The 13,594-nt window shown below is 33.8% G+C and overlaps 2 protein-coding genes across 4 annotated transcripts in view; one reads left to right on the forward strand and one right to left on the reverse strand.

Moving 5' to 3' along the window:
* Positions 1 to 2,210: 2,210 nt before the first annotated feature.
* fxn (frataxin) lies at positions 2,211 to 8,479 on the reverse strand. 2 transcript variants are annotated; one of them, XM_039665057.2, is made up of 7 exons: positions 8,422 to 8,467; positions 8,294 to 8,348; positions 7,853 to 7,936; positions 7,667 to 7,743; positions 5,581 to 5,701; positions 3,437 to 3,534; positions 2,211 to 3,199 (listed from the first exon to the last, which is right to left on the reverse strand). In XM_039665057.2, exons 1-7 carry the CDS (start codon positions 8,448 to 8,450, stop codon positions 3,061 to 3,063), a joined length of 603 nt encoding a protein of 200 aa, XP_039520991.1. In that variant the 5' UTR covers positions 8,451 to 8,467; the 3' UTR covers positions 2,211 to 3,060. The 2 variants fall into 2 exon arrangements, with proteins under 2 accessions (XP_039520991.1, XP_039520980.1); XM_039665046.2 differs by having other exon boundaries at positions 8,294 to 8,479.
* Positions 8,480 to 9,155: 676 nt separating this feature from the next.
* The window catches only part of pip5k1bb (phosphatidylinositol-4-phosphate 5-kinase, type I, beta b), a 51,129-nt gene continuing 46,690 nt past the window's right edge, over positions 9,156 to 13,594 (forward strand). For both annotated transcript variants that reach the window (XR_005621799.2, XM_039665072.2), the window contains exon 1: positions 9,156 to 9,301. The gene's annotated coding sequence lies outside the window, so the exon portion shown is untranslated. The remainder of the gene's footprint in view (positions 9,302 to 13,594) is intronic.

Below are 13,594 nucleotides of genomic sequence, written 5' to 3' on the forward strand. Positions count from 1 at the left end.
TCCCTTTTGATAACTATGCAAAACCATGGGTTACAACAACAAAGGAATGACATGTAGAGATTCTGTGCTTATTAACATCCAACAAATTCTAATTAACCAGTTTCTTTTGATGTGGAATTAATTCCAAGCATCCCACATGATCTCTACGCAGTGCAGTCGAGTCATCTGAAGTGCATCAGGCCTTTTGTCTGATTCATGGCATTGATGTTGACTGAGTAAAATAGCAAGAAAAAGACTCACCTGAATTGAAGAATAGTTCCTTTTTCTTCTTCTTTAGAAAAACGAATCCTCAATTAGCAAATGCAAAAAACAAAAAAAACAAATCATGATTGCATCATCAGATAAGCATTTAGGGGTTGCTTGACAGAGGTTAACATTTCCAGGTCACATTGTATTTTTAGCCTCATGCTTTCATGTTAGTCCAGAATGTTTACAATAGATGACGTCTTTCTGAGAAAAGCTCTGCTGAGGGTGATGTTTGATGTCCTGCTGAAACGAGGCTGAAATGACAGTAAAACGTGCGTGAGCTCGGGGAATCTTTCAGACTTCCTTCGCTTGTTTGGAGCAAAACCACTCAATTGACATCAGAGTTCAGTGATAAATCCATGTTCCCATGGAAACTTCATGCTATTTTTGGGCCTGTGAGTCGAGCTCTATAATAGACATTTGCATATTCATGTCTGGACAAAGAGAGAAAAGATGCTCAAAGTGTTTATCATCAGCCGTGAGCTCTGATTCAATAGCTGCTCGTATCATAATTAGGTGCCATTAATACTGGGAATAATCTGGCATCTTAAAGGACACTTTAGCTCAAAGACAGGTAGTGTTACAGCTTTCACAAAGATTAAAAAGCAGCTGGTGCAATTTATATGAGGCTTATCTCAAAGTAATTGGTCTCATATCTTCATATCAAAGAGTAGCTAACACTGAAATCAGTTGCAGATATCAAGGCCGACTCACCAACCGAAATTAATATTATGACTGAATCTAAAATATTGTCTTGCACACATAAATAAAAAATATTTATAATATAATATTGTTTTTCTAAGATGTATTAATCACTTAAATTAGGGCAAAAAAAAAATTGTCTTGCACAAAAAAGGGTAACTAAACCCCTGGTCAGAGCCTGACTCCACCCACTGGCAATATTTGAAAAATGCTGGAAGAGTGGGCAGAGCCCAGTGGAGGGGGGGGGGGGGGGGGAAGTTAGCTGGTACTCTCTGACATCACAGAGTACCACACCATTTCACAAGATGTAAACAACACTGGTCCAGAAGCACTTCCTGTTTCAGTTTTTTTAACACGACATAAAAGCTTGGATAAAATACAACCAACAGAACATTTAAAACTGAATCAAAAAGTTAAACATCTTTAAGATGTTTTCTTTGCATGTGAAATAACGAAAACAGCTACAAACTGAAACAGGAAGTGTTTCTGGACCAGTGTTGTTTACATCTTGTGAAATGGTCTATAGGAAAATTCAACAGCAGTAGCCACCGTTGAAACTGAAGAGGGCAGGACTCAGACGTTTTTACACCATATATTGTTGAATTTAAACAATTTAAACCCAAATATCAAAATTACTCGAAACAATGTGCAGTATTAATAAAGACCCAGTATTACAGATCATTAAAGGGGTGGTATAATGCCCTTTTCACAAGATGTAAAATAAATCTCTGATGTTCCCAGAGTGTGTATGTGTAGTTTTAGCTAAAAATACCCAATGAAATCATACTCATCCACCCCTTTAAATAAAAAAAGTTGTTTTAGGGTTTAGTTACCCTTTAATATTTACTTCAAGTAATAATTATAATATTTTAATGCTATACAGAAATTTAAAACCGGTCTAAATATATTGTCTCAAAAATAAATAATAAAAAAAACCACCCAAGTATTATTTTTACATATATTAATAAATCCTAATCACTCAAAATGATAAAGTATTATTTTATTTTGATAATAATATTTTAATTATATTATAATGATGAAATAATATTTTAAATAATAATACAATGTTAAAAATGAAATAACTGAAAACCGACGATATTGTTCTGAAGATAGTGCCCTATAGAACATTGTCTTTGAACATTTCATTAATTAGTTAATAAAAAAGCAACCGCATATTAATTTTAACATTCATTTATAATAATAATTCAAAATCATGAATAATAATAATAATACTATAATAAAAATAAAGTATACAATAAAAATAATAACATTCTAATTTATTTAACATTATATTACATATGCATCAACAGACAGAGACATCAACAGTGCAGGAGATGTGCTATTGTTTCATCACATACAACCTGATTAAATACAGACATTTCACCTCAGTACAATACATCTCACATTTCAACATTAGCATGGACCAGCGTATCAAGTTAATGTTGCGATATATGGGCTATTATGTTAAGAGGCGTCTGGAGTAATGATCGACTGTGTTATATCACCAGAGTTAATGACACTGCTTTAACTGTCGGGTGGGTTGATGCTAATTTGGGCTGGTATTTTTAAATCATCCGAGGGTGGTGGTAAAGCTCTGAGGGATATGATCGGAGAGCGATGCCGTTATTCACAGATAATTCTTGAATAAAGGCTCTGGCCGAGGGCTTTTAGAGCAAGAACTTCTCCATCTGTCAGTCGTAATCCTCATCTTTTCCTGCATCTACCCAGCAGCCTCTAGTTCAACCAGGGCCAGGCGTGCAGAATGCGGCAGATAACTACAGCCTCCGAAAAAACAATCCGTGTCCATTTGTCTTATTCATGTGGTTTAAGAGCCAATAGACGTGATCTCCTTAATCCAACCAGGTTCATTTACAGGGATTTGATTATGAGAGCACTTTCTGCTGTTCTGAGTGCATTTAAAACTTACAATTGTATATAGGTTTGATGATGCAGACAAATAAATACTCCCTGCAGTTTAAAAAATATCAAGCCAGCCTATAGGTTTTTTGAGCATTGGCAATAGTAGTTAAGATCTTATTAAGATCACGAAGGTCACAAGAGAACTGGCGAGGAAAAGATCAATAACAGTGTCTGTTTTTCAAATTGTTCTCATCATGAATGGATGAGATGCGACAGGTCTATATTTGATTTGAAGATGACAGACAACTCTTTGGAGAGCAGACTGTGCAATGTCACACCATCGTGAGCGTACACCCATCGCTCCCCCGTCCAATCGTAGCGCTTAGGACCACTGAGAAAGAAAACATGCAGAAATGTCTGATGAAGCTGAAAACTGAACATATCTGTGCACATTATATCACACTGTTAATATGTAATTCAAGATAAAGAATAAAAAATACAGACACTAAGTAATACAAAGTGAAACATGTTATCAAGAAATTTGCTGACTTAATTCTTATTCTTTTACATAAGACAGATTAAACACAGTTAAGCATTACATACGAACATCAACAAATGACTATCTAACCTGGTCGGCGACGAAAGCCAAATCTGTCTGTTGGGTGTCTGTTTGTTGATAACGTATGTGCCGTGGTCAGAGCCAATTTTCACCGTCAGCACACCACTCTGTTAACACATTTAACACGCATGTAAATGTATGAGAGCTTCAGTCTGTGGCTATAACACTGAAACAAGAAGCTTTGACAGGGAGAACAACCTGAAAGAGATTTTTTTTTTTTTTTTACAAATATTTAACTTATCATAATTGCAAAATAGGCAAGGCAAGGCAGGGGTGCACTTATTTGTTTCTCATGTCTGTAGTAGACATTTTTTTAAATAAAATGTTTTTAATTAATTATAAATCACTTTCATCCATTATACTTTCATATAGTATCAATATGCCAACATTTTTTTTGTTATCAAATTTTTATTGTTTAAACATACAAAATTACGAAGACAATCAGTCATTACCCCAGTAAAAAAGAAAAGAAATATATACAATAATAATAATAGTACATAATATATATATATATATATAAAATAAATCAATAATAAGGATATATATATATATATATATATATATATATATATATATATATATATATATATATATATATATTAGCAAGGGTACTATACCAGAAGGATAATAAAGATACAGGAAAAAATAAAGGAATAAAAATAAAAAAAATAATATAATATAATATGCCAACATTTAAAATAGATAAATAAAACAGAGATAAATAAATCAACAAATGCACAAGGTGTACTATTTTCCCCCCCACAAATTATCCTAAATAAACAAGAAAAGAAAAAGAAAAATACGCAAACCTAAAAAAAAACAACAACAAAAAAACTGATCAATTAAACCACAAACTATTTGTACCATAAAACCGATGCCTAAAACAAGAACATGTAAATGAAACAACCTCTGAAAAGATGATCTATATGTGTGAATGTACAGTCAGATCCGAGGCCAAGCATTGGGAACATGCCTCATTTTTTTCCAACAAAACCTTGGCTTGCAGCCGCCCGAATGTTTGATGTAAAGGGTTGTGGTATCATTATATCAATTGTAGCAACGGAGTCAGTGAGCAAAAAGAGAATTTTCTGAATCAAATTTCAGGAGACAGCTGCACTGTTGAAAACACCAGCACAGTGTTTGCCGGCTGCATGGAGGTGTAAAAACAAGCTGCTTAGAACAAGTAGCTGACAGGAAGCTCACCGCCTGACATTTATCCAGCCAGAGGAGAGCTAGGAGCGTGAATGACCAATCAATCTGTCAGCAGGGCCTGCTGGCCACCCGCCAGATGCTTAAATGGAACGAGTGCAAGGACTTAATCATTCACTGGGTTCAAGAAAGATCTTTGTAAAAAAAAAAAATCAAATAAATTATATATATATATATATATATGTGTGTGTGTGTGTGTGTGTGTGTGTGTGCTTGTGTGTAGAATGATTGGAAGTTACATTAGTCTCTTACAATAACATACTAAAAGCTCAGTGTTTGTAGCCTTCATAAATCCTGCAGGAAATATGCATTTTTCACTGCAAAGTGCACCAACAAAGGCTGCAGCACAAAAAGCAGCTTTTTGGCTGTGAACTCTTAACAGGAGTTGTGTGGGAGCACTCAACAACAATAACACTCAAGCAAACCTCTTTTCTATAAAAGAAGAAAAGATTCAATCATAAAAGTTTTAGGACACCATTTCACCGTACAGAGCAACAACCTAATTGCAATGTTTCACAAAAAGGATGGGGATGTAAAGGTTAGACAAATTGGGTCACATGACAAGTAAAGACTGGAAACACCAACTCAATTCATTTTAATTAAATTAATAGTTCTTGAATTATTTTTTATCTTGCAATTTTTATTTATTTATTTTTTTTGGTAAAGGCAATGGTCTAAATTGTGTCTGTATATGTTTTTTATTTGGTTAATTTAAAATCAATTCATTTGTCTACCCTGTTATTTTCTCACTGAAGATTCAATTCAATCAAGAATCAGATGCAATCCATTGAAAACAGCATTTCTTGTTTCAAATCATTTTAAACCAACATTGACCCCTACTGGACATCTAGGCAAAACAGACTTTTCTTAAAATTGAGATGTAATAGCACTGTAGGCATTGATTTAACATGTTAGGATGTGAGAATAAGGGCATGTGTACTTACAGAAAAGACAACGTCATAGTCCATTCCAGTGAAGTCCTCATCTGTGAGGTCTTCAAAATAATCTGATAATGCGTCCATTGTCTCATCTGCTAGTCTCTCATAGTCAGTCTCTGTTAGTTCTCTATACAAAACAATTACTTTGTAAAATACAAATAGTATGTGATGTGCATGTGATGCTAATGTATAAATAATATATGAGAAGGTAACACTTTATAATAAGGTCCCATTAGTTAACGTTAGTTAAAGGGATTGTTTGTCTAAAAATGAATATGTTGTATGATGAATCCAAACCTGTATGAGTTTCTGACTTCTGTTGAACACAAAAGATATTCTGAAGAATGTTGGTAATCAAACAGTTGACAGTAGTCATTAACTTCCATAGTAGGGGAAAAAAAATACTATGGAAGTAAATGGAGACCAGCAACTGTTTGATTACCAATACCAACATTCTTCAGAAAATCTTCTTTTGTGTTCAACAGATAAAAGAAACACATTTGGAACAACATGAGGGTGAGCAAATAATGACAAAATTTTCATTTTTGGGTGAACTATCCCTTTAATGCATACCTAATATTAACAATGAGCAATACATTAGATAGAACTATTAAATGTTGGAATTAACATTAACCAAGATTGAGTTGAAATCTCAATCTTGAAAAGTAAATGTTGTAAATAACATTAACCAAGATTGATAAAGATTAGAAGTATTTTTTTTCACTATTAGTTCATATTAACTAATGTAGTTAACTAATGTTAACAAATGAAACCTTATTGTAAAGTGTTACCAATGGGAAAAAAAGTTTTTATTAATAGTTAAATAAAAATAGAAAATAGTAGTAGTATAATAGTATTTTAAGAACTTTGCTGCTGATTTAAACTATTAAGACTTGTGTATTATTTGAATTTCAATATTAACAAATTTTATGTGGACAGAGAATTGGAGGCTGACTTATGCCTAAAAATATTAAAAAAAAATTACAATCTTACACACTAAAATACAACTGTAATATAAAATAGCTTTTGAATAAAAATTTAATTAATATAAACATTTTTGATGGACAACAATCATACAAAAAAACTCACTTCAACACAGTGATAAATCATAAACAGCAGTATCTTACAGTTTTTCTCAGTCGCTTTGGTACATTTCTCGAATCATCCTCGACATTTGTAAAACAGTAAGTGCATTTCTCAAAACAATTCGTACAAATAGCAAAACACCATGGATTTCCTGCAAAAGCCATTCTCTCTTGCTCAAAATCCTTAGTTCATCTCTCAAAAGTAAATATCTGTCAATGAACATGTCAGTACCATCAGAATGTCCTTGTGTCATTGTGTACGGATAAGACAAGTCAAATTGCTTATTCATGTAGTCAATATAACAGTGTACTCTGAAGGGATGTTCTGATGTAAATAGTGGCTAAAGTTTTGATGAAAATTATTGTAAAAAGTAGGTTACGCCTTAGTCTATGTGGGAGTTTGATTGCAAGAGTGGACAAGATTCACATTTACGTTTTTACTGTTTGTACTGTAATATTTGACAAACCATGTCATTGCAATACAGAAAGGGAAAGACCACTGCATAGCACAAAGAAAAAAATAAATGTGAACAGGCCAGATTTAGAAAAAAAGTCTAATGGAAATGTATAGAAATATGCTTGATTATGACAACTTGTTCAACCATTTTGCATGTAAAGACTTACGCTGAACTAATGCCTAAATGTTGTGAGGGGTGAGACTATTCAACAGAGACCCAAAATAATACATTTTGATCAACATGACATAAGCAATTGATAATGTAGGAAACAGCAGAGAATTGTACTTTATCATTTGCATGGATGTACAAACGCATTTGACACTTGTTCAAAGAAATGAGAAACTGCTTTTTTGATGTGCACAAGTAACACAATTATGTGAAGATTGAACAGGTAGTTTTGAGAAATTCAATTCTGATCTAAGAAATGTATCAAAGCGCCTGAGAAAAACTGTAATGAATAATCAAAGTAAAAGGATTGCAAATATTGTGCTCTATGAGTCAGTGAGTAATTATTACAAGATTACACTTTTCACTCAGAACAATATTTACCTCAACTGAGGTGCGTTTTCTTCTCCAAGAGGTGCACTTGAATGAAGTTCTCTTCTCTTCAGACTGCCATCAAACCACTTTATCAGAAAAGAATAGATGGATATGACAGAAGGTAATTTAAAACTTTATACATTTTTATACTTGATTTAGAAATGTTGATTTTAAAAAAGGGTCTGAGTCCTTTACCTGTGTACGTCCTTCCCATACACTGGTCCTTGTGACTGTCTTTGCTGAAGAATCACTCATAAATTTGCCACCTCCACATATTGACTAAAATCAAATGGGTCATAAACAAAACAGAGATTTTAAGCTAAAATATTTTTCGGACAACTAAAACACAAACAGTTACACGTATTTAAGTAATCCAAATTGGACAAATTTTCAGCATGAATGAAGTATCAAGTAGCCTAATTAGACTGAAAGTACTGAACTTCAGGTTTCATGTTTGATATTTCAAAATGCCAAAAAACAAAACAAAAAAACACGTCCTAGTCAGTTACGTCACGTCCTAACACAGTATAATACACGAATAAGAGACATTCACGACAAATAATGCAATATAATAGGAGACATTGGCAATACAGTCATGCTAGTGGTAGCATGCCGGAATGTTTGTTTTAAACTCACTTCAAGTCCACTGCTCATTGTTGATAGTCTGGAGGTTTGTTGGTGGCATTTCCATCTGGAGCTCAAATTTAGAAGATACAGAGCACGACACGTAATACTTAACCTTGACATAGCTTCAAAAAGGATACAAGTGAGTATCTGGCCAGTCTGATTGCATATGCACGCATTCTTTGACTGTCATAGATACATTTCAAAATACAAGTCCCAACTAAATAAAAGTCAGTTTATTCAGGAAGAGTTTCGTTCTTTTCAAATCTCTTTTTAAAGTTTTCTTTTAAAAGTGGAAATACTTTTTTTTAAGTATTAATTATTATTATTATTAATAATAATAAAATGTTTAATTAATACTGCCTTTACGTGCAATCAGAATAATTGTAAATAGCCTAGAATAGTTTCCTATATTGAACTCCCTCAAGTCAAAATTTGAATGCGACGAGCTTTAGAGGTGGGAAGTAGGCTTCATCATTTATATAGCGCAATTTCCATAGCTCAAAGACGCTTTATAAACACAGGCTACAACAAGAAAAGAGTTCAACAATTAAATAATAAAAATTGTAATAGTAGTGCAAGAATAATACATAGACAAAAGAAAGGCATTGCAACAGGGTAGCAAAGAAAAAAAAAATCCAGAACAACACGTATGATATATCTCAGTTAATACAAAAAGGTTAATACAAACGAATTACGGATTATCCAGCGATGCCCTGACCATACCCACTTCAAACCAGTAGATGGCATTGACTGCTCACATTGAGAGCGTGGCGGTATTGTGGGAATGAAAGATGTTTCTCTAAAGTGCAGGAGGAGGCGGAGACTCGCTGCCGTATGACTTTACTCGCCTTCGATAACGATTCCCATAAAGTACTGGGGCATTCACTGACTGCACTTCCATCTAGTGAGAGAAATATTACAGGCTCTAGGAATATCAGTGTGCACTCAACCTCTCTCTCTCTCTCTCTCTCTCTCTCTGAAAACAAGATATACCCCCACCTTAGAAGACATATAAAGGTAAGATATTTAAAAAATAATGTTTATTGCGACGTAACCTGTCTGAACCTGTCAGATGGACATACACCTGTACCTGCTACCAGTTCACCGGTGTGTTCTTCTGCTCTCGTGTAGGCAAGACGTCATATGTGACATATTAATGTGTTGAATTAAATGAAATATTTTAGCTATGCATTATAGGAAAAAACTTTAAGCAACGTATTAGCCCAATTAAAATAATTTAGGACACATTATAAACTCAAATGTTATCTTGTTGTATTTGTTCCTTGCAAAATCATGACATGACAGACTATGTTTACATTTCAAGTATTTTTTAGAGTGTAAAAAATAAAATAAAAATAATGACGTAATTTTATCCCAGGGAAGTGGTTTCTTAGAAATATTCAGAGATTTTGATGTCGAGTCGACTAGCTGTTTGTCTACTGGTGAACGTGATTTCACATACAAAGAAAAAAAAAATAGTTACTGGAACAACATTATAATCACCCAATGAGATTTGAGGGTCAAGTTTAGGCTTACAACCAGGGTTAGGAGCTTCTACATCAATGTTATTTATTTAAATTTTAAGGATAAGTTATGATTTGGGTTAGGTTTAGTGGTAAGGATATATCCTTATATATATGACTAAATTTTCAGACTGGATCTAGATCCAGTAACATTAGTTGGCAAAATCACAGAGACCTGCGATCCACAGACAACAATTTTGGAAATCATTTAATGCTGTTTTTAAAACATGTTTGCATGTTTTTAATAATCTTTCAAGTGTTCGTTATTGAAAAATCACATATAAACACATTCAAGTAGGGGAGATCTGGGATAGTGTATTGGCACAAAAGGTTAATCAATGTTCAGTGAACTGTATAATTGATCTTTGAGCAATAACAGTGAATATTGTAAATAGCCTTTTTTTTTTATTCAGCAACTTCACAGTGATTACAGGAAAAAGATGCATTTCGGCTGTTTTTCAGTAGTTTTGTAGTCAAGTCTTTAAGGTAGACTATATGCATACACAGAAAATGTATAGGTCTCATCATATTGATTTATTTTTTTATAATGTCAGTGGTATAGTACACAATAACTACATATTTACTGTATGTTATTTGTGAATATCCAGATTAATCTGGTCCTATTACTGAAATGTACTGTGTGTTATGAGAAAAGTCATATATTGAATTTCTATTGCCTACTGTATATTTTACCGGATCAAATAAGGTTATGAGAAAAGAATTATAACTTTGATCCATGTTGAAAATAACCCTGACTGGACAGTTGTTTAGACAAGCTTTGTACCTGGAGGCACAAAATCACATGACAGCCAAGAACAATGAGAGGAAGAAGAAATATTCCTCTAGTGTGTGTGGTTGCGAAGCTCAGTGTCTCTTGTTCAGATCCTTTTCCAGGTGCTTGTTTGCAAAAGCGTTCTGCAGCAGTACTGAATTGCATAAATCTGGATCAGATGTTTGCACTTTTGTGCAAAATAGCCTGGTAGCAACTTATGAGATATGTTCAGAAAATAATATTAACATAACAGTCTCACTATTTCTGCAGTCGATGTATGTATACTGTCCATAGAAAGCAGAAAGAGGTCAAGGTTTGTGTAGTATTAGTAATAATAATAATTCATTGTATTTTACGACTCACTTTATTTATGACTCACCATTTGTCTGACTAAAGTTTTATTTTTTACACAAAACTGAATAAAAAATAGCCTATTTGATTACTGCATGCCGCCACTCATGTGCAACATGATGAAGTTGTACTTCATGTTCTTTTTGATACACAAGTTTTATCTGTATCCCAGTGCTCTGTAAGATCAATAAGCCGCGCCATTTCATTTCATTTTAATCTTTCTGGGGCCTTTCAAAGCAGCAGCTGAATGATGAACAGCAGTCGTGACCGGCGGTCTCACTCCCATGCACATTTTTTTATTGCTCCCACAGTGGCATGCTACATTCCTCCCTAGGATTCAGACTGCAGACAGCCAATAGACAGACTGACCCTGACCAGTTTGACCACCTCTTATATAAGAAATAAGTTCTGTTTTATTTAACTAAGCTGCTCTTAGATCAGTGAAGAGCTGAGATGGATTGTGACATGCTCTTTTGACCTTGATGTGTAAAATACTTGTCCTTCTCCCTGGCTGGATTATGTCACCATCATCATTATTATACCTGTCCTGTAGTGGGGGATTTAATGGTGAACTTTTGACTAAAAGAAGTTTTGGTCACATGATATCAAGATTAGCGTGTGTTACTTGGATGTAGAGGACAGATTCTGAGTATGGGTGACTAGTTGGCCTTCATGTCACTTAGAGCCCGACCGATAAAGGATTTTGAAGGCCGATACCGATACAAATATTTTTGGGTTTTAAAATCCGATATTCTGATATATCGGCAGATTTTTTTTTTTTTTTCAGAAACGCGCATTAACAGATTTCCCTAACATAGTTATTTGTAGTTATTTATGAGTTTTAACTAAAATAATATGATAAAGCATTTTAAAAAGAAACTTGTTTATTTTATTGTCACAACAGAATGAGGAACATCAAAATATATTAAAGTTCTGATAAATAAAATAATAATTAGTCCCTACATTGCCTTATAAGCTACCTTATTATTACAATGTCAGCTTGCTTATCCATTTACCTGCACTTTTTAAATTCTTTCCATCAAGCTACATCAAACCATTTTCAATCATCAGTTGATGCCTGCCTTCTAAAACCTACTATTTAGCGATTCTAAATCCATTACAGAACAACAGTCTGCAACGCACACTTGGAGTCGTTGGATTTCACACACGTGTAAAAGAAAAGCTAACTTCTCTGCACAAGATATGTTTGATACTTTTTCTAAATGTTCATGTAAATGTCTAAATGTTTAAATGTAAATGTCTAAATGTTCACTCCTCGCAAGTCTAACTTACATTTTACAATGCAGGGACATGCTAGTTATAAATATAGTAATCATTACTTTATTTAGGCAGAAAAAGTTCATTGTGGTTGGTTTCCAAGCTCATTAATGTTAACATTAGCAGTCTTCCACTGATGATAGTGGTATTAGCTAGCTTTGTGGTTAGAGTCTATGATGAGCCATCATTTAGCAATGGATAACATCATACTGCAAATTGTAAAACATACATTTTCAATATAACAGGCCAAGGAGAGATGATTGAAGCGTGTTTCGTCCTTTTTTATTTTATTTTTGAAATATTAATTTATCGGCCATTATAACTGCCGATACCGATATTTTGGAAAATGCCTAATATCGGTCGGCCGATATATCGGTCTGGCTCTAATGTCACGTTACTTTTCTCCTTTTCCATCTCAAAACCTATTCTGCTCACAGGTGATGGGAGGATAGGGCATGCTCTTCCGCTTGTTGGAAGGTGTTTAAGATATTGTTTTTTGATGATTTTTTGCTTTTTAAAGTGGTTTCAGTTTAATATGTTGCAGTCTCATTTATTGATAACAAATAATATTGATGGTAATAAATAATATAATAATATTGGGCTTTTTTTTGAACATGTGGTTGCTTATTTGTCTTGCGAGAGTTGGCAACACTGCTTGTGTGAATAATGTTCTATATTTGGTGTTATATTGCTAGTACACATAGGACTGCAGCAGTGTTTGAATGTGCTTTACCGAGCGGTAAAAAGAGCATGAATTGCTCTGTTAAAGGTGCAATGTGTAACATTTTTGAGTATCTATTAACAGAAATGCAAAATGACATCCATAACTATGTTTTCAGTGGTGTATAAAGAACTTACTTAATTAACCGTAATGTTTTTATTACCTTAGAATGAAACATTTATGTCTACATAACCGCGGTAATCCCCTTCTATGAAGGTCGACATATTGTGACTTCATGTTTCTACTGTAGCCGAATGCGAACAAACAGCGTCCGTTTTCAGGCCTTCTCTCTTAGGTCTCTCCAACACGGAAAAACTTTTCCTAATATTAACAGGTTCTAAAGCTCATTACCCTTCTTTTACCAGTGATATTTATCTTTCTTTCGTCTCTCTTTCTACAGTCCTTCTTCAAATCTCCCTCTTGCTCACTCTCTCTCCTCCCTCATCACGAGTGGACACACCCCCTACTTCTGATTGGCTACAAGTGTGTTGTGGTGCTCGGCCTGATCCACTTTCAATAGCACTTCTCAAAAATTGCTTACTGCACCTTTAAGGCACCTTTACACAGTCTATAAGGCTAAGGTGATCAGGCTCTGTGTCGATTCATTTTATATTTTTAAATTATTTTAAAAGCTAAAATGATTTTTTAAAATTTTTTTATGTATA

Source organism: Pimephales promelas, chromosome 14 (assembly GCF_988280905.1).
Source record: "Pimephales promelas chromosome 14, fPimPro1.hap1.1, whole genome shotgun sequence".
NCBI lineage: Eukaryota > Metazoa > Chordata > Actinopteri > Cypriniformes > Leuciscidae > Pimephales > Pimephales promelas.

Coding starts and splice junctions, on each gene's coding strand:
- fxn (XM_039665046.2), bottom strand. CDS start 8,404: ATGTCAAGGTTAAGTATTACGTGTCGTGCTCTGTATCTTCTAAATTTG. Junction 3,535..5,580: donor ACTATGACGTTGTCTTTTCT/GTAAGTACACAT, acceptor ATGTGTTAACAG/AGTGGTGTGCTGACGGTGAA. Junction 3,200..3,436: donor TGGCTTTCGTCGCCGACCAG/GTTAGATAGTCA, acceptor TTTCTTTCTCAG/TGGTCCTAAGCGCTACGATT.